The following is a 25,544-nucleotide window of genomic DNA, read 5'->3' as shown; positions in this document are numbered from 1 at the left end:
CCAAGAAAGCAGTGCTGGGAGCAGAGCGCGTCCTTTGGACCCGAGGTTCCTGTGCAGAGAAGCTCCTAGTCCGGGAGAAGGCTGATGATGACAAGGACCTTCCTCCAGAGCCGACAGAGGGAGAAAGCCTTGCCCTGGAGCTGACGCCCTGAATTTGGACTTGTAGCCTACTAGACTGTGAGAGAATAAACTTCTTGTTAAAGCCATCCACTTGTGGTGTTTCTGTCGGAGCAGCAATAGATGGCTAAGATATTACATAAAGCCATCAATTCTCTCAGGCGTCTAAGGAATAAAGCTAGAATTTAGAGTTTTAGAGCAGGACTGTGAGACGCCTATTTTGAGGGTTCAGACTGTTTAATTGTCTGTTTCCAAGTTCATTTTCCAAGAACTGAGTTAGAAGACAACCAACCTCTGGGTGTGTGCAGTAATGTTATAGCTTCATATTTAGAGACTTTAATTACAACTGAATTGTTCGATATTTTCCAAAAACATAAAGATAAATTTTTAGGAAACTCTACAGCAGTTAAGTTTTTTTTCTAAATTAACTTACCTTAACTCTTTTGCCAAATAGTTTACTAGTTCAGTGATACTGTTGGTATTCATCATGTGCAATTTCAACACTTGAAAGTATTTTGTCTTTGCCAAAATTCCGAACTCTTTCTTATTTATGATGTTATTTAGAATCAAACTTCTAATCTATAGAATGACAGACATCATGATATTAAAAATATGTTAGATTCCAGCTGTATTCAATACTGAAACATTTCTGATAATCAGAAGTTAAACTATCATTGCATTGTGACAAAGCGTCCTTTTTATGGGAGTGGGCATAGCGGAAGGGGAACCACTTTGGCCCATTTCAGGATACTGTAAACAAATAAAAAGTAGTTATTGTTACATACTTTGGGACTTTTTATGAGGAAGAAAATCTGCTTATAACATTTAAGCCTACAAATTTTTCACGAAGCACAGTTTAAAGCGTACACCCTAAGTTCTGATATGTAGTGCTGGCATTAATTTTCTAGGTAGTTTGCAATTAGGATTTCGATTTCTCTAAGAGCTGATCAGCAGATAATTCAAAGATATCCTGATGACTGGATTTTTTGGAGAAGGGGTGCTATTTGTGCAATTAATTTCCAGTTTTCTGGCACTGTGGTTAGAGTATGGGCTGTTGTACCATCTGTAGTTGCTCATCCAAACAACACACACTCACTGAGTGTCTTTATGCAGCGGGCACAATGCTAGGCCCTGAGGATACAGTACTGAACAAGGCAGCCAGGGTCCCTGCCTTTTGAAAAATTTATTCAGGTTTTAAAAAAGCAAAATAATTTAATAAATTAACAAACAGCCAGAGATACTAACTTTCAACAAGGAGTACAGACCAGCTTATTCTTGATTTGGGAAAAATTATCACCTTCCAATTTAAAATTTTTCATAGCAAAAAGGAGATGAAATTGCCTCTTACTTGATGTGAAAATCCTGCTAACTGGCCAGTATTCATATGCTCCTCTAATTGCTGTAAAATGATCTGAGGATTGCAGGAGCCCAGAAAGTTCTGGAGAAAAAGCAGAACATGATTAACAGAAAAGTATTATTACTACTAATTTTTTATATGTCTGTTAAGATTTTCATTTTAAAATTTAAAATATCAAGTATTTCTAATGGAGGAAAAATATCTATATCAACAGAAATTAGTGAAATAAGAAAAAAAGCATTTTACCAATACTTATTCCAACCACAAAAGCTGTTTATCAGGCATTCTGATGTTCTAAGGGCCAAAATGAACCTATTTAAATACTGAAACCATCTTTGAAAACCACCAGTGAATGAGGTTATGCATATAGTCAAGGAAAAAAGTAAGTCAAAGACAAGCACAGACGGCTTTGAAATAAATGCAACGAACAGATCAAAAGACAAATATACAAATATCCACCAAAAAATCAAACCCGTTGCCGTTGAGTTGATTCCGACTCATAGCAACCCTATAGGGCAGAGTAGAGCTGTCCCATAAGGTTTCCAAGGAGCGGCTGGTGGATTCGAACTGCTGATCTTTTGGTTAGGAGCCATAGCTCTTAACCACTGCACCACCAGGGCTCCAATACACAAATATGTGTTCATTTACATAGCTCTCTATCTTCTGACTTATCTACCTACGGGGTAATAACTAAAATATTTCAAATGCTTTTCTCCACGTGTTCTATATTATAAAGGAAATGAAGGCAAAAACAGAAAACCCATTGCTGTTAAGTAGATTCCAACTCATAGTTGGCCCTATAGGATAGAGCAGAACTGCCCCATAGGGTTTTCAAGACTGCATTCTTTACAGAAGCAGATCACCACATCCTTTTTCCACACAGCGGCAAGTGGGTGCAAACCGCTAACCTTTTGGTTAGCAGCCAAGCTTAACCACTGTGCTACCAGGGACTCCTTTAAATGAGGGTTACCCATTGCCATTGAGTCGATTCTGAATCAAGCGACCCTATAGGACAGAGTAGAAACGCCCCATAGGGTCTCTAAGGAGCGGCTGGTGGATCTGAACTGCCGACCTTTTGTTAGCAGCCGAACTCTTAACCACTGTGCCACCAGGGCTCACTACTCATAAAATCTGACTCTGCCCCCACCCCATTATCTCTCACATCCAATCACTAACTCAAGCTTCCTTCCTTTGTGGTCTTATTCATGTAGACCATTTGCACTGCCACCACCATACTTTAGATACTTACCTCTTCCAGTTTCCCCTGCCTGCTCACAAGGTTGTTATGTAAGCATCAGGTGAGATAAAATCCCATACAAATGCAATAGCTCCCCAATGGGTTTCCCTCCTTGCCACCTCTCTCCTCAGATCCTACATGGCTTATTCTAAAATACTACCGTGATCATTTCACTATACTCTTCAAAGAATATCCCTTGCTTCCCACTGATAAAAAGTCAAGCTCAAACTTCTCTTAAGGCACCCCTCGGTGGACCTTAATTTACCTTTCAGTTTCACCTCCCACTAAGCTCCTACACACACCCCACCCACCCATACTGATGTGCTCATGCTTTACAGGCCTGGTGAAAAGAAAAGACAGCCTCTGTGAACCAAAACCAAACTCTCTGCCATCGAGTCTACTCCAACCCATAGCGACCCTACAGAACAGAGTAGACCTTCCCCATAGAGTTTCCAAGGAGTGGCTGCTGGATTCAAATTGTCGATTTTTTGGTTAGCAGCCGTAGCACTTAACCACTGTGCCACCAGGGCCCCAATATGAGGCCTTCTGTTTCTCTGGTAGCCCTGGAGGAATAATTTACAAGATACCTTAATTTGCTGGTGTCTTTTTTCTGAGTGGGGCATGAGCATGAGACAGGCCAACGCAAAAGCTGGAAGCTCTAGCTGGACATACTGCCTGGCAACGCCGATCATGTCGAGGTCATCTGAAACTGGACATCTTCAAGAAAGCACATGAGCTAGTTAAGAACCTGCCAGGATCACTAGATTACATTGGCCTTCATAGCTTGCCACAGTTGTTACCTTTCCAGGCTTTCAACAATTTTAAACACTAAAGTGCTGAAGCACGGCATATGCTTAGTAACGAGTAAATCAAGTCTTTCATGGAATCTTCATGGAATAATGGTCTATCTAAAGGAACACGGGTCACTATATGCTACCATGATTATGTCTGAAAGCCTACTGTTAGGTACCGTGGAGTCTGTTCTGAACTATAGTGACCTTATGTACAACAGAATGAAACACTGCCTGGTCCGGCACCATCCTCACAATCATTGCTATGTTTTAGCCCATCGTTGCAGCCGCTGTGTCAATCCATCTTGTTAAAAATATTCCCTCTTTTTCACTGACTGTCTACTTTACCAATCATGATGTCCTTCTCCAGGGACTGGTCCCTCCTGATAACATGCCCAAAGTATGTGAGATGAAGTCTCACTATCCTCGATTCTAAGGAGCATTCTGGCTGTATTTCTTCCAAGACAGATAGGTTCGCTCCTCTGGCAGTCCATATATATTCAATATTGTTTGCCAACACCATAACTCAAAGGCATCAGTTCTTCTTCGGTCTTCTCTATTCCTTGTCCAGTTTTCACATGCGTATGAGGCGACTGAAAATCTACACATTGAAAGCCTATACTTGCCTACAGATAAATTCTCAGAAGACTCAAATCAAAATCTATAAGACCACATCGCGTGATTTAGGGTAATCACAAAGTATACCCTACATTAAAATTCGGTACTAATTTTAGACAACATCTATTAAATATGTTTACTAGTTGTACTGCACTTAGAAAACAGACATTGTAAAAATAATAGATATTTTATTATAAAAACAAGTGGGATGTTTAGCTTCCCAACAAAAGGAATTGCTCATAAGAGATGTTTATTAGAAAGGATTTTTATAAGCAACACATTGTATATTTTTGGTAGAAAAACAAATATGTTACTTACTCTAAGACGGCGACGAGACTCTCACAACAATCTGATAACTGATTTGGACTTAAAGGGCAAGAGGCTGAGGATAAAAAACAACAATGATATACACACACTTACACAGTATAAAACGATATTGTCAGTGTTTCACAGGACAAAAAAAAAAATACCTGAAAGTAGTGGTATCTGTATCACACGCTGCCACGCTTTGCTAAAGTAAGGAACCTGTGGAGATCAATGCATTCATGAATTCATGTCTGAGAGACTAAGAACACTCTTCATTTTCCAGGCACAGAACTATACATGTAAAGCTCACATTCTGGATGCTAAGACCAAAGTCGTAAATCGGTATCTCCTTGTGAGAGGCCATTAAGATGCTAGGATAATGTTCCTTATAATTGTGTATCTCAGGATCTTATTATAAAATCCTGGCTGATTCATTATTGTTCCATTTGGCAAAAACGGTTAGAACCCAACTTAGAAACCAGAATTTACACAAGCCTGTTATGTGCCAGACACTGTGCTAGGGCTACAAGAAGGGGAAAGAGGACAAGAGAAAGAATCTGAATAAGATGAGTAGGTTAAGCTACATTTCCATCAATTAGAGGAATGGTTAAGAAAGCTACAGGACATCTGTATTATGGAGGTTAATGTAAGAGGTGAAAATAACGAGATACTTCCAAAGAGTTACCATATGACCCAGCAATTCCTACCTCTAGGTATGCCCCCAAGAAGTGAAAACCTATGTCCACACAAACACTTGTACACGAACGTTCAGAGCCAATGAATGGTTCTTACTCATAATAGCTAAAATGTGAAAACAACTCAATGTTCATCAGCTGAAGAACAGATAAAGAAAACGTGGTACATCCATAAAATTGAATACTGTTCAGCCATAAAAGGAATGAAGTTCTCACACATGCCATGTCCCGGGTGACCCTTGAAAACGTGATGCTGAGTGAAAAAAGCTAGTCATAAAAGGCCACACCTCGTATGAGTGCACTTCTGTGAAATGTCCAGAAAAGGCAAATACACACAGATCAGTAGTTGCCAGGGGCTGGAGGTAGGGAAGAACGGGGAGTGACTGCTAATGGGTTTGAGGTTTCTTTTTGGGGTCATGAAAATGTTCCCAAATCCACTGTGATGATGGTTGAACAACCACGTGAACAGACTAAAAACCACTGAATTGTGTATTTTAAAAGGGTGAATTTTATGATATGTGAATTATATCTCAATTTTAAAAAGTGAGATAGATCTATATGTGCTGATATAAAACAATCTCCAAGATACTATTATCACATGAAAAACATTTTGTTTAGAATGTGACTGCATTTATATATACAAAAACGTGTGTGTGTGTGTGTGTGTGTGTGTGTGTGTGTGTGTGTGTGTGTGTATGTGTACAAGCATATATGCTTGTATGTTAATAGGAAAACTCTAGAAGGATACATAAGAAATTGTAAGCAGTGGTTACCTCTGGGGAGATTTTCATGTTTTATGCAGTATACTTCCATACTGTCATAATTTATTCAACTAAGGATAAATCATGCATTTAAATACAATACATATGTATTACAACGACTGTGCGTGTGTAGCTTGTGAAATTTAAAGTCTTGAAGGTCTCTGACTTTAAAGATCTTCAAAGTTTAAGAGGGGCAGTCCAACATGCAATTAAATAAACTGCACTGACAAATGTTATCGTTATGGAGACAAAGCGTTTTGGGAGCATAAGTGAAGCTGTGATCATTGAGGCCTGGAGACCTGGGGAGGTGAAGCCATCAAGGAGGTGAGTGTTCAGGGTCCACCACCACTCTAACGTAACATCAACCACCTGGGGCAGGTCATTCTGCTCTTTAATAAGCCTCTGTACCTCCCAGTCACAGGGCCAGAGAGTTTGAAGGTTAAATTCAACAAATTTGCTTAAAAAACCCACATACCTGCCATAAAGAATGGATGCTAGAGATGGCAGTTAACACCCTTCTTAGATAAGGAATCTGTAAAAAATAAAATGAAGAAGTGGTGAAAACCACAAAGACAGAAACCTCAATAAGAAATATCAGAGTCTTAAAGTTGCAAAAGAAGGTATTAGTAAAATTAATCTTTGGTGAGAACTGCTGGATAAGTTTGCTTACGAATTTGCAAATATCAAAAAAAGGCCAGGGAACCTTCCATTTTTTACATGCGATTTATGCCATTTTTTGAGTTTGTACTTCCTCTGGCCTAACACCAAGTTCTTTGAAGTTTGGCCTGAAGCCCACAAGAGTGAATGAGTTTTCAGCATCCATCTGTTCGATAACCAGTATCAATGCAAAATGCTGGGGGAATGCTGTGCGAGAGCCACGAAACAGACTGGGGTCTAGGGCACCGCGTCTGCCTTACCATGCTGAAGCCGAGGAGCTTCTGCAAGAGCCCGTTCCAGAGCTGCAGGTCATAGACGTTGTATTCTAAGCAAAGCTCTGTCACCAACCGCACAGCCTAAAGCCAAGCAGAAAGACATCACGCCACTGTGAGACAGCAGTGGTTCAAACCTCCTTTGAGAAAGGGCTGGCAGCTTACTGTAAAATATGCTGATAATCTAGGTGTTTCTAATGCCTAACTTCAAAGAAAGCCCTCATCTCTCTAATGGAAGAAAAAAGAAAAAGAGGGATGATTTTTTTCTTGTCATCATGAATTCCCAATCAGCATCTTAGACTTTCCCCCTTTTCTTCCTTTTCTCCAAGTATAATTTGCCTTTTGACTCCACACATCCTCCCCACAGAGGGCTAAATTTCCATAGGCAGCCAGGAGGAAGAGAAACAACACCCCTTCCTATATAGAACCACCAGCACCCCTACCAGTTGCTGTGCAATCAGTTCTGACTCATGGCGACCCCATGTGTGTCAGAGTAGAACTGTGCTCCACAGGGTTTTTGATGGCTAATCTTTTGGAAGCAGATTGCCAGGACTTTCTTCTGACACACCTCTGGGTAGACTCAAACCTACAACCTTTTGGTTTGCAGCTGCGTGCTTACCCATTTGTACCACCCAGGGATTCCCTACACAGGATAGCCAGTCTCTTCTCCCTATCTAGATTAAGATATGGCAGGCCCCGGGGAAGGGATTATCAAAGTGCTCTCTCTTGTACATGAGGATGACTTTTGGCCTCAGGCTTTAAGGAAGAGAGTTAAGGGACCTTCCAAGTTGCCTTATCCACCAGCCAGGAAAGGAAAGTAGCCTTGTTCAGGGACCATGAGTTTCTCTGCTTGTGTCTTTCAGAAATCTGAGCATTACTGTGGGCAACTGAGCAAACACAAGGGAGTCTGTGAAGCTGGACGCCACCACTGGATAGCTTGGGGTACGTACCATGGATTCGTGGCTATGGTTTTTCCACAGACCCTTAATCATTCCTTCTTTGGGGCTGTTGCAAAACAATTCATACGTGATGGGGATATTCAGAGTCTCAAATGATGCCAGAAAGGTTATACACTTCAAATACGACCTGGAAAACAACAGGCATTTACAGGAATCATTCTCACAGGTGACATTTCCATTTCAAATGCAAGATACCAGGTGAAGATATTAGGCCAGTTTGTCGTTAAAAGTCCACTTTGGGTTTCTAAATATTGAATACTGTATTAAAAAGAAATTAATTTGAGCAAGATGAAGGAAACATTCAGCTTCTAAATGTCCCAGTGAAAACAAGATGTTCTCAATGGTCTATTTCCCCTTTGCAAAATTTCAAGGATATTCCAGGCAACAAAACTATATATATACAGACTCTCCAATGCCTCTTACGAATTAAGGGGCTTCAAAGTTACAGTTCCCCAAAATGACCTGTTTCCTATTTCTTAATATAATTTTTCTTTCAAACTTCAATGACGTCACAGTTTTATCGCTCACCAGTACCACATAGTAATAGTGAGCATTTCATACACATCTTAATAAAGCTTTAAAATTCTACTTACTTCACTTCTTCAATTGGTTTTTTGAAGAGAGACTCTACAGTTTGCTTGTCAGCCAAATACAGGAGACACTGAAGAGCCCGTGTTCTATGGGCAAAAGTTAACTGACGTGTACCTAAAGTCTGTAAAAGCAGAAAGGTATGGGGTTACAGCCTGCGATGTGGGTGGGTACATGGGTTTTACCTTAGGTAACATGGCAGCATGAAATCTGAATGGAGACCTTTTTTAAAAAAAATTAAATTCAGTTTCTGCCCTCAAGGAAGAATAGCAGTTCTCAAGGTGGGGTCCATGGATCCGTCTGGGGGAGAACAGGTACCCCTGTGGCCCTTTGGTGGGGAGGGTCAAAACTATCTTCATCATCATAATAATAAAACCACCAGTTGCCCTCAGGTCGATTCCAACTCATGGCAACTCCATGTGTGTCAGAGTAGAACTGCTCCATGGGGTTTTCAATGCTTGATTTTAGATCACCAGGCCTTTCTTCCAAGGTGCCTCTAGGTGGACTCAAACCTCCAGCCTTTTGGTGAGCAGCTGAGCATGTCAACCGTTTGTACCACCCAAGGACTCCTTCATAATAACACTAAGATGTACTTTCCTTTTTCACTGTGTTAGTATTTGTACTGATCGTGCAAAAACAGTGGCAGGTGAGACTGCCAGCACCTAAGCATGAATCAAGGCAGTGGCAACGAAGGAGCCACTGTAGCCTCACCCGCATGCATGTGCAATATGAAGAACAAGACACCTTTACTTAAGAACGTTTTTGATGAAACGGTGATCATTAACTTTATTAAATCTCAACACTTGAATATATATACTATTAACATAAATTCACATTTGAATATATATTTGGGTGCATGTTAATATTAATTCACCTAAGTATATTTATCAACAGGGAGCCCAGGTGGCACAGTGGTTAAGCACTTGGCTGTTAACCAAAAGGTCAGTGGTTTGAATCCACAAGCCACTCCGTGAAGAAAGACATGGCAGTCTGCTTCTGGAAAGATTACAGCCTTGGAAACCCTATGGGGCAGTCCTACCCTGTCTTACAGGGTCACTATGGGTCGGAATGGACTTCACAGCAGAGGATGGTATGTATTAATATTCTGTGTGACACTGTGGGGTGTCCATAGGAAGCACTTATGCTGTATACCACAGAACAATGGCTTTGTCAGGGAAGAGCACTTGTAGGATTCTTGGAGTTATGAATTGAACCAGCCGCTTTTCATGAAACACCAGTTTTACTTGAAAGAATGATTGACAAATGAACTAAGGCTGTTTGGACGTGAGTATTTGGCAGACATTTTCTGGAAAATTTAAAAAAATGAGCCTGTCACATTATGGAGAACAACTGACAGTATTTACAGCCAATGATAACATTTGAGCTTTCAGGTGAAAATTATACTTCTGGAACACTTGTATCCTTCCCTGTAAGCCTGATAGCTTCTTAATTCTTACAAACTTTTCTGACGACGTCAGTGGTGAGATTAACCAATGTGGTTTTTTTTTATATTTTATAGTGAAATATGTCAGTATTTGGGAGATCTGCCTAACTCAGTGAACCAATATTTTCCAAAATTAGGCATGGGTAACAAATTCATTTAAAATACATGATAAACCTACAGATTTTAGTTTAACAGATTACTGAGATTCATTTATATGGTTTCAGATTCCACATTGCAACGACTTTTTTTGTTTACAAAACTTTCACCTGTCAAGTTGTGGTGAAATATCAAAGAATATCCATAATTATCCGAAAAGCTATTAAAATACTTCTCCCTTTCCCGACTGCATATCTGTATGAGACTATTCTTCATACCCTTCAACCAAAACAATCTATTGCAATGGATTGGATGCAGAAGCCGATACGAGAACCAGCTTTCTTCTGTAAGACAGATACAAAAGATGTTTACAGAAATATAAAACAACGTCATTTTCTCACCACATTTTTCAAAAAAATGTTAACATGGAACAGGGTTGTTATTGTTATTTTTAAATAGACTAACAAATATATTTTTTTAATTCTCAATTTTAATTTCCAGTATGGCAAATACTGGCAGATATAATCACATAAACAAAAGCTTCCGGTGGGCCTCAGTAATGCTGAAGAGTGTAAGGGGTTCCTGAGACCAAAAAGTTTGAGAACTGCTGGTGTGGAGGCAACCACAGACGTACAGATGAACAGGTGATACAGTAGATTCTATAAACGAGGGGAGCTCAGGGGCTAAGAGAGCAGAGATAAGCACCTAACTTAGTGTGGCCACACAGGAAGTGCCTCCTACAGGAAGTGAATGGGATCCAGAAGGAAGAATAATTGTTAGTTACTTGGGAGGAAGGAAGGAGAGAATTTGCGAGATGAGAATTGCAGGCGATGTGAACACATGCAAAAGCCTGAAGGGCAAAGAGGTTGCTGCCTTTAGAGGAAATTGAAGGTTTAGTGTAGCTAGTTTAGAGGGTGGGGAGGCTGGCGTGAGAGCTGTTTGTTTGGCCCCGTGGGATTAGGAATGTTGACTGACCTAATACCACGGGGAGGTAATACCTGTGAATGCGGATAACCCATGGGAATTGTCAGTAGGTGACCATTCCCTTTGCTAAGCAGGATGTCACCGGAGCCAGCACAAAAGTGAGCGTGGCACGTGACCATCCTCGTCTACAAAGGAAGGTGTACTTTGAATAAGTATGAGAGTGAGCATTGTTATCTTAATCGTCTATTAAGGAAATCAGGCATGGTAGGCATGCAGGGAAAAAGTGACAGCTGAGTTCTGACCCCGTGTCTAGGACTTACGGTTGTAGTGGATGTTGCAAAGACAAACAGCATTCTTGAGCTGTAATCGATCGGACGAGACAGAAGGAGATACAGGACTCTAGAAAAGAAATGTTTGTGAACATTACACTTACTCTGTTAAGGGTGATGGAAAAATTCGGGAATGGGTAATGGGGAGGGTGTGAACATATTTAACGTCACTGAACTGTACATGTGAAGATCGTTGAAATGGCAAGTCTTTTGTTACCAATGCATTTATCACAATAAAAATCATAGTAACAATAATAAAGTTATATTTATATTTTAATGTAGTGATAGCTTACCAGAACAGTAGACCTGTTTTACTGTCCATAGACAAAGTCATTAGACATGCCAAATGTAGTCCTGAAGGATTATGGGTCAATGACACTTTTGCTGTTCCCTTTAAGGTATGCTTGATCTTTTCTTAGGAGCCCTGGTGGCACAACAGTTAAGCTCTCAGCTGCTAACCCGTCCAAAAGACCTGGCGATCTGCTTCCATGAAAATTAGAGCCAAGAAAACCCTATGGGGCAGTTCTGCTCTGTCACATGGGGTCTCTAAGAGTTAAAACTGACGTGATGGTACCTAACAACAACAATCTTCTCTCGAGTTCCTTCACAGCTAACGAGGACAATAAATACAATAAATGCAGGCCTCAGTCTCCTTAATCAATCTCTGATTACTTAAAATTCCATTTAGGAAATTAATACACACCGTTGCTATAAAGTACACTGAATACTCCACAATGGAGTATTCTGCATTTCAGTACACAGGACCTTGTGGTTAGTAGCACATTTCAACCTCCAGACTCAGGGCTGGCTGCCCCCTCCCAGAGGCATGCAAGATAAATCAATCATAGCGGAGGAGATGTGGGTGAGCCTTCAGAGGGAAATGGAGGAAGGTAGAACTTGGCATGGAGTACTCTTTTAGGATTTCCTTCTTGGAATCTTTTTTTTTTTTTCTCTCTCTCTTTTAACTGCTTCTAAGACTTTCTATGTGGTTGGTTCAGTTAGACACTTCAGGAACTACCTCTTGCTTGGACAAAGGTGCCCCTGCCCTTAAGAGTCGGACCAGGTGGGAGTCCAGGAGAAAGGAAGGTACGCAGTTAAGTGGCTCGGCTAGGCTGCCAGAGCCAGCAGTTCTGCTCTAAACCAGGAAACATTATTTTCTTGGATTTGTCTTTCCACGATTCTCCTCACCATCAAATCTCCAGGGCCAAAAAAGGGCGTAGGGCCTCTTGGGCCATTTGACCTACTTTTGGTCAGGCCAGGAATAACGAAAAGTTGGCATGCATGCCTCCACTCCCTCACTGTGCGTATGCCAAGAATCATTAGCAGATTACCCTATTCTCTCTTATTTGGGCCCAGATAGAGTCTTCTCATTAGAGCAAGTCCTGACCAATCAGACTTGGCACATTAGATAAAACCAACTTGCGTTTTTGGGTCTTAGTTTTAGGTTTGAAGAGCAAAAGGAATTCTCGTGGCCCATATCTGAAGCAGCCCTGGTCACCAGGGTGAGTGACTACTTAGGGGTCTGGGGCCAAAGTCCTAGCTAATAAAACAGTTTTCCTTTGCTTGGGGTGTACTCTCTGCTAAAGGTGTTCTGGGGGCCCTCAGCAGTAGTGGCAGCTTGTTGAGGGTTCAGAAATCCTGGATCTTGGCGGTCTCTTACTTTTTCCATTGAAGATATTTATACTGATAGCCATATATCAATGAATCAATTCTTCTCAGAGACTCTGACCCAAGCTATATCAAGTCTTCAAAACCAACCTGATGAATTTATTAATTCATTATTAAGATACCTACTGAGCATCAAGTTATAGGCAAATACAAGGAAAGGAAAAGAATACCTTCGAAGTGCTTCATCTTCTTGAAGTTCAAAAAATTCTGAAGGTTTCTTTGAAAAAGTAAAAAAACAGAGTCAAAAATTAAAAGTTTGTGACTATTATCGGCTTATGAAAAGCTATTAGATGAAAAATCCAATGTGTAAAAATTATGTTTATGAGGAAGAAATTATAATGTAATTAATTACTTTATGAAAAGATTTTTTTTTTTTTTGCTTAAGATGTGTTTAATCACATTCATTGGCTTAAAAAATATTTATTAAGCACTTACTGTGTACCAGGCAAAATTCTAGGCACATGGGTTGCCTGAGTGAACAAAACAAATATTCCTCTACTCATGGAGCTTACTTTCACTGAATGATTTTTCAGAGGAAAGGACTCCAAGAATTTGAAATGAGTCATTCACTAATTCAGTATACAGTAACTGAAAGTTATTAAAGTACTGTGCTATATACAGACTAAACCTCAGGGAAGTTTTAGTTTAGTACTCAAAGTTTATGGATAAGTTACAGCATCTATAAATGCTGGTTTCTAAGAACAAGCCACATATTCTATGTGGCCCAGATATGCTTCTAACTTCTCTGTCTTCACTAAAGCAGTCTTTGCTCTTAGTAAGTACTTAAAAACACTTGTAGAATTGAATGCCAGGTGATAAAAGTACTCAATAAAAACCTAATGTCATGTTAGTTATACCATTTCTTTAAAAACAGATTTTTTTCCGAAGACGTCTGCCTAGGTGGTTATAAGAAATATAGGAACTACCAACGAAGTTCTACATGAAAACTTGTAAGAAACAGTGCAGAAAATTCTGTATTTGGATTGTTGAATCCTATTACAAATTTTTGATGTTAATGATACTTTAAAAAAAAAACTGACATTATGTGCCCCTTGATGTGATATGCTGAAAAGAACACATCATCTATGCTACATTCTGGCCAAAAATATATACTCTGAGTTGAATCACAGGAAACATCAGCAAACTCAAAATTCAGCATTTCACAAACAACTGGCCTGTATCCTTCATCCCAACACAGTTAAATAGATTCAAATAAAAATTATTAATCAACAGTAAATGGGGTGGGAAGGGGAGTTTTGAAGAGGAACAGGATATTACTCCCCTAATCAATTACAAAAGGAAAAATCATAAGTTTGTAGTAGAGATATGGACAATACCTTAACCCAAGTTATCTAAATCAGTATCACCCATTAGAAGCACTGGCGGTGCGGTGGTTAAGAGCTACAGCTGCTAAACAAAAAGGTCAGCAGTTCAAATCCACAAGCCACTCCTTGGAAACCCTACGGGGTAGTTCTACTCGGTCCTATAGGGTCACTATGAGTCATAATTGACTCAATGGCAATGGGTATTAGGGGCGAACGACCATCATGTGCCTCCAAATGTCATAACCGAGGATGCAGTATCATGTCCAATTCTAGCCCAAAATCGTTAATTTGAACGTTATCTACAGGAAGCATCAGGCAAACCCAAACTGCAGGGCAGTTTATAAAATAATTGGCCTGTACACTTAAAAATGCCAATGTTGTGAAAGACAGGAAAAGCTGAGGAACTGTTTTAGACGAGAAGAAATTACACGCACGGCAAATCAATGCAACATTTAATCCTGGACTTAATCCTGGACCCAGGTGAAAAAATCTCCAGGAAGTACATTGTTAGGACAAATGGTTAAAATGTAACATAGACTATAGATTCAAGTATTGAATTAATATTAAATTCCTGATTTTGATAACTATACTGTGGTTAAGTAAGAGAAAGTCCTCGTTCTTAGGAAATACACACTTAAATATTAAGGGGACAGGGTCACAATGCATGCAATTTGCTCCCAGATGGTTCAGAAGAAAATTATGAGTAGCTATATTACAGTAGTCTCCGACTTATGACGTATTCAAGTTACAACGAAACACACTCATGACTGTCCGTTTTGGGGTTTTTTTTTGGTACATCTTATCGTTAGTAATACGTACTACATACAATGTTGCAGCACATAATTTGCTGTTATCATTCTCATGCCAATCGCCAAAGACAAATAAAGACTGATTTATAAAGATACCGATAATAAAAGGTAATAATTAAAAAAAAAATGAAGTATTCGACTTATGTCAGAACCGGTTTATAACGGAGTCATCGGAACGGAACCCTGTCACAAGTCGGGGACTATCTGTATAGAGAGAGTGACAAGCAAGTATGGCAAATGTTACATATTGGTGATTCTGGGTAAAGGGTATACAGGAGTTCTTTTACAAACTCTTGCAACTTTTTGGTAAGTTAATGAAAAGAAAAAAAGAAGAATCTCACTAAAACTCATCAGATAACAGAGGCACTAAGGTGAATAAAATGCCTTCTTTAAAGACTCTGTGTGCTAATTAAAGGGTGTATTTAAGCCCTGCTGGTGCAGTGGTTAAAGCGCTCGTCTGCTAACTGAAAGGTCAGCAGTGCTAACCCACCAGCTGCTCCATGGGAGAAAGATGTGGCAGTCTGCTTCCATAAAGAGTTACAGGTTTGGAAACCCTCTGGGACAGTTCTACTCTGTCCTGTAGGGTCACTGAGTCCAAATCGACTCAAGGGCAATGGATTGGGTTTTATTTAACTTCTGAGAAGGGCATCACCTCACCCTCAGTAGACGCCCTCAGGCAGAGAGTACTTACTTCACCAGGTTTTGACGTAGGGCACAGCCAGTTTTCCAACAACATGTCCCAGACTTTTTCCAAGTTCAGTTCATTGACTTCAGCTATTTCTTTAGCTGCTGCATGAATATCTAAGATAGTCAAGGCAAAGAATTAAAAAAAGAAAAATGAAAGTTTTCAGTCTAAGATAGCAGGGAATCCTAATGATAGATTTCCTTTGACAAAAATAAGAGTTTCGCCCTCACCGGGGTAATCCCTGCCTGATGAGTTCTGAATCCTCTGACTTATGCTGGGGTGCTCGTACAGACTGACGATGAGGTGGGCTGGCTTCCCGATCGCGCGCAAATACTCGGCGGTGTTCAGCTTGTGGGCGATCAGCACGGCTTCGGTGCCCGACCGCCGGTACTGAATATGAAGCTTCTTCAGCAGAGCCTCGGCTTTGTCACGCGTTTCATCCTTTTAAAAAAATTCCAAACCAAAAGAAAACCTTATTTTCTGAGTCTCAGCTGAGGCTAAGAATCCATGTTGAGGAATGAAGTTCCCTCCCTACTTCTTCTTATACACCAAGCCTCAGCTTTCTTTGTCTCCACCAGGCAAGCAGCCCTTTAAAAGGCCGATCATCAGGACAGGATGAAAACATGTGTGAGGCAAACACAGTTTAAAGGAAGAAGCCAGAAGAAAGGAGCCCTCCCTCTTCTAGCCCAGACATACCTGAGCTGGGATATTCTGTAGCCATCTCTCAGCTAAATAAAGGCAGAATTTCAAACTAGACATTTTGAAGGAACCTAAAATAAATAAAGATTCAAAAGCAAATCTTAATCCTTTCAAGATAATATATTTTAGTCAAATTAGCAAGTTTATTTTTAAATCATAAAAATATATACTCATAGTATAAAACACTATAAACAGTACAGAATATAAAGGAGAAAAACCTCACAGCGGCCCCCTCCTCAGCCTCCATTCCTAACCCTTAGATTCCTATGTTCCTCCCAGAACTTTTCTACGTGTCTGTTTGTGTGGACACATATTTGCATGTGCATTTAAAAAAAGATTATTGTGGTAAAATACAAACAAGAAAAAATTTGCCATTTTAATCATTTTTAAGTGAACAATTCAGCGACATCAATTACATTTACCATGTTGTGTAACCACCCCCACTCTCCATTTCCTAAAGGTTTTCATCACCCCAAACAGCAACTCTGTACCCCTTAAATAATACTTCCCCATTTCCGCCTCCCTCCTGCCCCTGGTAACCACCAATAAACTCTGATCTCTATACACTTGCCTATTCTATGTATTTCATATAAGAGGGAATCACACAATATTTATCCTTTTGTGACAGACTTATTTTACTCAGCATAATATTTTGAAGGTTCACTCATCTAATGGCATGTTTCAGAACTTCATTTTCTCTGCAGCTGAATAATTATTCACTGTGTGGATAGACCATTTTTGTTTATCCACTCATCTGATGATGGACACTTGGCTTGTTTCTACCTTTGGCCACTGTGACTAGTGCTGCAGTGAACACTGGTGTACAAGTGTCTGAGTCTCTGCTTTCGTTTCTGCTGGGTATACATCTAGGAGCAGAATTGCTGGATCATGGTAACTCTGTGTTTAACTTTTTGAGGAACCACCAAATTATTTGGTGCACAATTTTACATTTCCACCAGCAATGGACAAGGATTCCAACTTCTCCACATCTTCACCAACACTTGCTATTTTCTGTTTTTTGGATCATAGCCATCCTAGTGAGTGTGAGCTGGTATCATTGTGGTTTTGATTTTGTGCGTGCATTTTAACCCCAAAGGGATAATAGCATACACACTGTTGTGCAACTTGCTGTTCTCACATCATATATTTCTTGGATCTCTTTCAAAATCAACTACATGGTATTCCAGTCTATGAATATGCCCTCTTTTTTTAAACCGGTTCCTGACCGACAAATAGCTTTTTAAATAGCTGTTTTCAACTTTTGTTAAAATAAAAAATATGGCAACAAATGCCTGGATTTGTGCACTTGTTTGATTATGTGAGAATACCTAAGGATTCATTATTCAAAGTGTCATAAGTGCATATTAGGAAATATGTATCCATTTATATTCCCACCAACAGCCTGTAGCCCTAGCACAAACGGCGGGAGTCTTATTTCGTTTGAGCCTTTTTAACCTTCAGCAAGGCCACAAGTGAACGGAGAAGACAAACTCATTTTAATCCTGTTGTACTGCTTTTCCTTAGATATGCAGAAACCAGCTGCCGTCATGTTGACTTCGACTCGTGACAACCCCATGTGTGTCAAAGTAGAACTGTGCTCCATGGGGCTTTCGAAGGCTGAGTTTTGGGAAGTAGACTGCCAGGTCTTTGTTCTGAGGCACCTCTGGGTAGACTCAAATGGCCAACCTTTGGTTAGCAACCAAGAGCTTAACTGTTTGCATCACCCAGGGAGTCTGGTACACTTTTTTACTACCATTTTAAAATACAAAACAAAACAACCAGCCATTTTGAGCGCATTAAAGGGAGAATCCATACCTTCTGGAATGTCCTGGGCAATACTGATGGCAATAGCGACTGCCCACTCAGGATTAACTATAGACAATAAGTAGGACTCGATGGTTTGAGTGATCTTGGTTACCTCCTTGGTCATCAGAGTTGAGGACTTAGCTTGTGATAACTTCAGGAGCTTCGGCTTCAGTTTTTTCTCAAAAACATGTTTGGCTGTGGACACGTACAGAGTGTCCAAAGAAAACTTTCAAGAGAAGAAAAGGTAAGGCTGATTTATAAGGGTTTTACGTGAAAGCAGCATAAAGTTTTTCTACACAGGGTCAGAATTAATTATAAGACAAAGATAGGCCGTACCAAGTTTTAACCCTAAATTACCTTCATTAACTTAGAAATTAAGAGCAATGTTGGGAATGATTCTTCACTGAGTTCTGTAGCTAGAAAGGAAACAAGGAGAGTATGATTTGCTTAAGAAAAAAAAAAATTGTCTTGACTATTCAATAAAATTCGTAAGAAGGTAATGAACATACAGAGAATTTTCCAGAAGTTCTGTGCTGTGCCAAAGAATATTAAGTGAAAAGGCAGTCTGTTTTGGGCAGCTGATGGCAAAGTTATTACATGCTCCAACATATACTGATATTCTAGGTCCACTGGAGGAGAAATTCTTCTGTATGACTTCAAATGTTTCAGAAGGCTCAATGCCTGGATTAAAACAAAAAGAATTTTCCTGTGAGATTAACCCATATTGTAACTATTTTGAAGCCCTGGTGGCGTAGTAGTTAAGAGTTCAGCTGCTAACCAAAAGGTCAGCAGTTCAAATCTACCAGCAGCTCCTTAGAGACCCTACGGGGCAGTTCTACTCTGTCCTAAAACTATCTAACTGCACACCATCACAGGATGCCATTCCTGAGGCAGTCTGGTTTTCATTAAAAATGTTCAGAATCTTTTCCAGTTTTCCCTTTAATGTTATTCTTCTAAATCGTAATTTATATGATCATAAAGAAATCATACTAGGCGGAACCAACAATGCTGTCCTGTTGTTGGTGGGATGTTTGGTAAAGAGTTTGGTAGTTTTCTGTGCTTTTCGTATAGTTTAAGACCTACCTCAAAAAGACTTGATTTCATTTTAAAATTAACTCTCTAGACACCCTAACTCTCTTGTTTGTATTTTATATTTTGGGGCTTGTCTAACCTTTTGAAGCAATCCATGTTCTTTAAATATTTTATTGTGTTTTTGGTGAAAGTTTACGCAGCAAATTAAATAGGTTCCCACTGAACAATTTCTATACATATTGTTTGGTGACATTGGCCACATTTTCTACATTGTGTTAACAGTCTCATTATTTCCATTCCAGTTGTTCCATTTCCATTAATCTAGCTTCCCTGCACCCCTGGCTTTCTCATCTTTGCTTTAGGGTAAATTTTGACCGTTTGGGCTCATATAGATTTTTCTTTTTCTAAAGGAAAAAGTCAATCTGTTATTTAGCTGAAAGGTGTCCTCCAGGAGTGGTTTCAGTCCAAAGTTTAAAGGGTATCTCAGGGTGATAGTCTTGGGGATTCCTCATCTGAGTTTTGTTCTACAATTTTCTCCTATTCTATCCAGGAACATCTATTGTGTCCCTGGTCAGAACGCTTGGTAGTGGTAACCATGCACCAACTAGTTCTTCTAGTCTTAGGAGAGATGAGGCTAAGGTTCGTGTAGGCACTCAGTTCTGTAGACTAGCTTCTTCTTTCAGTCTTTGGTTTCCTTCTTTTTCTTTTGCTCCAGACAAGTGGAGACCAACAGTTGTATCTTAGATGGCTACTTGCAAGTTTTTAAGACCCCAGATGTTACTTACCAAACTAGGATGTAGAACACAAACTTTATAAACTATTTTGTGTCAACCAGGCATAACAAAGCTTATTAAGAAAATGTTCTGCATCCCAATTTGGTGAGTGGCATCTGGGGTCTTAAAAGCTTGCCAGCGGCCATCTAAGATGCATCAATTGGTCCCAACCACCTTGAGTAAAGGAGAATGAAGAACACCAAAGACACAAGGAAAGTATCAGCCCAAGAGACAGAAAGGGCCACATAAACCAGAGACTTCATCAGCCTGAGACCAGAGGAACTAGATGGTGCCCGGCTACAACCAATGACGGCCCTGACAGGGAACACAACAGAGAGTCCTATATGGAGCAGGAGAAGGATGGGGTGCAGAACTCAAATTCTAGTAAGAAGACCAGACTTAATGGTCTGACTGAGACTGGAGGAACCCTGGACAGCACGGCCCCTGGATTCTCTATCAGCCCAGAATTAAAACAATTTCCAAGGCCAACTCTTTGGACAGGGATTGGACTGGACTGTGGGACATAAAGTGATACTTGTGAGGAGTGTGCCTCTTAGCTCAAGTAGATACAAGAGACTAAACGAGCAGCTTCTGTCTGGAGGTGAGATGGGAACGCAGAGAGGATTAGGAGCTGGCTGAATGGACATGGGGAATTGGGTGGAATGGAGGAGTGTGCTGTCATAGCATGGGGAGAGTAATTAGGGTCACATAACAATGTATGTATAAATTTTTGTATGGTAAGCTAACTTGAAATGTAAACTTCATTTAAACTACAACAATAAAAAAAATTAAAAAAAAAAAAAAAAAAAAAAAAACTACGTTACTGAGTTGTCCCACGACACTATGGTCCTAAGCCTTCAAACCCATTAAACCAATCCTGTGAGGTGTTTGGTTATGTCTGGGAAGTATCTGTGACTGTGCCCCTATGTGCTTTATTTTATATATATAAATATATATACAGATGCACACAAACATGAATATGCCTACAGATACACCTATACATGCATACCCATATACTCACGTGTGCCTTCTTATACACATATATGCTTACATATCTACCCAAGTAAACCCTCACATATTTTTTGGTTGTTACTGCTATTGTTTCAGAACTGCATATGTCATAGCATTTACCAGTAACATCCCTTATTCTTGTGAACTTCTTAAGGTCATCATTAGCTTTGGCCAAGTAGTACACACTTCACCCATTTTCTTTTAATTTTTAAAATACAGTAAGAAAGGGATATAAAAGCTACTTTGACCAAAATTCAGAAATGATGAAGAAGTTACTAAAAGTTCTGAGATAGGACTGACTGAGTCCTGGACCTGCCCGTTAATACACAAAGTAGAATCTACCTCTGGTCCCCACGTATTTTTTTTTCTTTTTCTTTTTTTTGACCCATTGGCAAATAGTTTTGCCTTAATTCCTCCAAATCAATCTCTTAAAGACGTCATACTCTCAGACAGCAAATTTAAATCACACCAATACAGCAAAATTGGACTTACGATCAATGATACAACATGGATATCTTTTTACTTGTGCATCCTTTTTAAAGAAAAGGCATCAAGAATACAGCGTGGAGTTTGAAGGGAGCTCAAATCATAGTACAGAAAGACACTGGATAACTGTAACTTTTATGATCCATGTAAGAGCATAAAGACGATTCTTTAATTTTTAATGTATTTCTTATACCTGATTAATATTAATGTTGGTTATCTTCTCATCGGCTCTTTCTATAACTTTCAGGACAACCTCAATCATTTCATAGTCATAAGGGTCCAACTGTATAAAAACAAAAATATTTCAAAACTTGGGAAAAATATTTCCATGACGGTAGATGGTTTTATTCAGTTATGTTCATGAGTACAGATTACAAATATAAGATCTCAATGCACTGTGATATTAGATTATTTTTTAAAAATGAACTAAAATTTTCTTCTAAATTAGTTCTATCAGGATAAAGATACATGCTTAAAAATTTCTCAAAGGGTATAAAAAAAGCTGCACAAGGCAATGTTGTTTTAATAAAGAAAGATGTCCTCAGAGTACTTGTTGCTGTATGTCATCAAGTCAATTCTGACTCACAGCAACCCTACTGGACAGAGCAGAACTGACCCAGAGGGTTTCCTAGGCTGTAATCGTTATGGGAGCAGGTTGCCACATCTTTTCTCCCGCTGCTGGGTTCGAATTGCCAACCTCTCAGTTAGCAGCCAAGGGCTTAATGAGGGCTCCTTCTTAGGGTACTAAAAACTTGAAAATAATAAACACGATCAAAACTTAATAATTTTATAAGATTTTTCTTAAAATTCTATTTCTTCCATTTATAATGGGAAAATTAGAAAAGGAGGGAGCTGACATTTCCTTGGAAACGGTACAGCTAAAATTGTGGGCTTCCAAGCAAAAATTCCTCACAGGTTTTCATGCTAGCTCTAACCGTATGTTACAATAGAAGAATTAATTGGGTGGCATTTATGTATACTTATAAAAAGAAAGGAAGCATTCACTGTGTTCTTTACTTCTGCCCATATACCATCACCCTTTCTACTTCTACGCCAACCAGAGTCACATGAATAACTACACTGAACAAAGGGAAAGATGACCTGTAGAACCTGGAAATTCTCAACAAGTCTATACGATTTATGGCCGAGTTACAGGCAAAATATAAAACCAAAGTATTTCTTATAGTCTTCTAATCTTATCTGCAGCAACCATTTGTAATATTTAAAAATTGGAAATAATCACCCATCAGTAAGGGGCTGGTTAAACAACTTATCCTTACAAAGGACTATCACAGAACCAGTCAATATGAGGAAGATCTATACGGACTAACGACAAAAGACATATTGCTGATTAATTCACAACCAACCAAACAACCCTTAATCCTAAAAATACCAATTCTTTGAAGTTTCTTTTATTTAAAAAAAAAAAAAGATCATACAAGGGTATAAGAATCTATGAACAAAGATGTTCACTTTAAAACCTTAGAATAATGAAATTTACAAAAACTTAAGTGTCTGTCCATAAAGAGCCAGTTAAATACAGAACGTCTCATGCAGATGTGAACAAACACACATCTGTTAAAATGAGACAGACGTGTATGTGCTGACGTGTAATGACACCCACAGAATAGCATGTTTAGTCTAGGATCTCCACCGAATTACTGACGTTTGTATCTCTGGGGAGTGGGAATATAGGAAATTTTTACTTTTTGATTTATATACCTTTCTAGCTTGATCCTTTTTCAAAGAATGGGTGCTATTTCTAGAAATCAAGAAAAGAGCAGGGGGGCTATTTTTACTCTGGGAGGAAACAAAGCAAGACGGGAAACTTAGTGCATTAAAAATACAGAAGTCTAAAATAATTTCAGAATTAAAGTTATAAAAAATACAGGAGTTAGGTTTTCAGTACGTTAGCACATGTATCTAATTCAGCGTGGGAGGGATGTTTAAAATGACTGATGAGCTCATTTACCATTCACCTACCTTGTGCAGGATTCCACTAAGGCTGATGACCAAATCTTTCGTGCTCGTCAGTAAAGGGACCATCTCGACGGCTTTGGCCAGGAGTTTGGGGTGCTGCTGCTTTGTGAACTCCGCAGCCGCGTCTCCCTGGCCTTGGCTGACAGTAGCTGGGTGCAGCAGCGTCTCGATGAACAGCTTGAGAGCTGCATCACAGTCCAACTGGAAGGTACTACAGGAAGTCTCCAATCACACACACCTCCCCACACGTGCACGTTCGTGAACAAAGTGTCCCATGCTTTGGGCACATGCTCCTATCCCTGAAAGTTAACCTCTTCGTCCGCTCTCATAACTTGCCTGTCATTAGACCTAATTATTAACTTTTAAAAATCAGATATTATTCTCGATAAATGTATAAACTGGTTCTATATTGGAGGGAAATTGGTACTAAACTAATAAATATTTGTGCCTTTTGGTATAGCAATTCCACTTTCAGGAATTTCACAAAAGTAGACTAAGACACACGGACGTCCACTGCAGCAACCATTTGTGATATAAAGAAAACGTTAAAGTACAACCATTCTGAAGCCATTCTCTGATATTCTAAAGGTCATCAAAATGAATTGCAAAGGAGGGGCCCAGGAACGTGTATTTTTAATCGAATGCCCTAGGTGATGCTAATAATCAGGCAAGTTTGGGAAACACTAAATAGTAAATAAAAAGGGTGGTATCATAAGACAGTTAATAGGGCTTTGAAGTTACTCAGTTTGGAGGTGAGCAAAAGAAAACTTCAGAGGCCTACAGAGCCACATGGAAAAATCATTTTTATTATGGTGTTCCTGCTGTAAGGACTACCACTTTGTTAAGCTAATAATAAACATACCACTGAAGTTTCAAGAATTACCTGCAATATTCCAGAATGAGGCTTGTGTCCATATCTATATTCTCCACAAGAGCTTTAATGAGGTCTTTCTTGGTTAGAAAATGTTGCCTGAAAGCTGCTTGAAAAGAAATCTACAAAAAGAGCGCAAAAGGAAAAAAAAAAAAACCCCACAAATAACCTATTAAACTGAAATGTATGAGAATAAAGACACCATTGTGACTTGTCTTTCACTACTATCTTTTTTTTTTTTTTTAAATAAAGAAACAACATTTTTCTGAAGCTTATCCAACTTTAATCCCACCACACTACCCAACTCAACCAACATTCTGAGATTTCAAGAATACGTGGTTGTGGGTCAAAAAATCCCTCTTATCCACCCCCAGCCCTTGCCTCTTCATCTGTAAAGCATTACTGTTAGTGAGAGTGGGACACCTGTCCCACTACTGCCCAGGAACCAGGCTTCAAAGCACACACCATTTCCACAATGGTTACGTTCCTGATAAGTCAACTTTTACCTTCACAATAAGAGCCAGAGAAGACAGAGGGGTTTTTTTGAATTGTTTTTTTGCAAAGTGAAAAATAAAAATCATTCGCTTTTCCATAATGGAAGATTTTAAAGGTTGGTATACCTGTCTAAATGCTTTAATATTATCTCTAGCCCAATAATAGTAGCAGAAAACAACAGTGTGAGGCTAAAGGCTAGGCCTGAAATAGCATAAATGTCAATTAACACTCTATATGTATCTGCCACCCATTTGTCCGCGTGTCATACTGTGGAAATTTGTGTGTTGCTATGATGCTAGAAACTATGCCAGCGGTATTTCAAATACCAGCAGAGTCACCCATGGTAGGGGGGAAAGAAAACATGAACAATATAGGCCGAATGTTTTCAAATGGCTTTCAGCAGAGCATCCAGATTAAGGCAGACTAGGAAGAAAGGCCTGGTGATCTACTTCCAAAAATTAGCTAATTAGCTAATGAAAATCCTATGGATCAAAACAGAACACTGTCTGATACAGTGCTGGAAGATGAGTCCCCTAAGTTAGAAAGCACTCAAAATACACTGACTACAACAATGGACTCAAACATACCAACAATCATGAAGATGGCACAGGATCGGGCAACATTTTGTTCTGCTGAACATCGGGACACCACGAATCGGAGCTGACTCAGCAGCAACTAACAACATACATATGTATATGTATGTGTGTGTGTGTGTGTGTGTGTGTGTGTGTGTGTGTGTGTGTGTGTGTGTGT

The 25,544-nt window shown here is 39.5% G+C and overlaps 1 protein-coding gene across 1 annotated transcript in view; it reads right to left on the bottom strand.

Moving 5' to 3' along the window:
* KNTC1 (kinetochore associated 1) overlaps positions 1-25,544 on the bottom strand; it is an 80,782-nt gene that overhangs the window by 2,709 nt on the left and 52,529 nt on the right. The window contains exons 43-62 of the mRNA XM_004384971.2: positions 24,309-24,418; positions 23,429-23,636; positions 21,639-21,728; positions 18,653-18,824; positions 18,501-18,559; positions 18,153-18,369; positions 16,335-16,408; positions 15,869-16,079; positions 15,645-15,754; positions 12,990-13,036; positions 11,143-11,221; positions 8,364-8,482; positions 7,762-7,897; positions 6,800-6,895; positions 6,358-6,414; positions 4,591-4,645; positions 4,439-4,502; positions 3,299-3,428; positions 1,466-1,555; positions 551-696 (exon numbers count right to left, since the gene is read on the bottom strand). Of these exons, the coding sequence (XP_004385028.1) occupies positions 551-696; positions 1,466-1,555; positions 3,299-3,428; positions 4,439-4,502; positions 4,591-4,645; positions 6,358-6,414; positions 6,800-6,895; positions 7,762-7,897; positions 8,364-8,482; positions 11,143-11,221; positions 12,990-13,036; positions 15,645-15,754; positions 15,869-16,079; positions 16,335-16,408; positions 18,153-18,369; positions 18,501-18,559; positions 18,653-18,824; positions 21,639-21,728; positions 23,429-23,636; positions 24,309-24,418 (2,270 nt within the window). The remainder of the gene's footprint in view (positions 1-550; positions 697-1,465; positions 1,556-3,298; positions 3,429-4,438; positions 4,503-4,590; positions 4,646-6,357; positions 6,415-6,799; positions 6,896-7,761; positions 7,898-8,363; positions 8,483-11,142; positions 11,222-12,989; positions 13,037-15,644; positions 15,755-15,868; positions 16,080-16,334; positions 16,409-18,152; positions 18,370-18,500; positions 18,560-18,652; positions 18,825-21,638; positions 21,729-23,428; positions 23,637-24,308; positions 24,419-25,544) is intronic.

The sequence above is a fragment of the Trichechus manatus genome, unplaced genomic scaffold (genome assembly GCF_000243295.1).
Source record: "Trichechus manatus latirostris isolate Lorelei unplaced genomic scaffold, TriManLat1.0 scaffold00131, whole genome shotgun sequence".
Taxonomy (NCBI): domain Eukaryota; kingdom Metazoa; phylum Chordata; class Mammalia; order Sirenia; family Trichechidae; genus Trichechus; species Trichechus manatus.
This window is presented reverse-complemented; position numbering and strand designations above follow the sequence as displayed.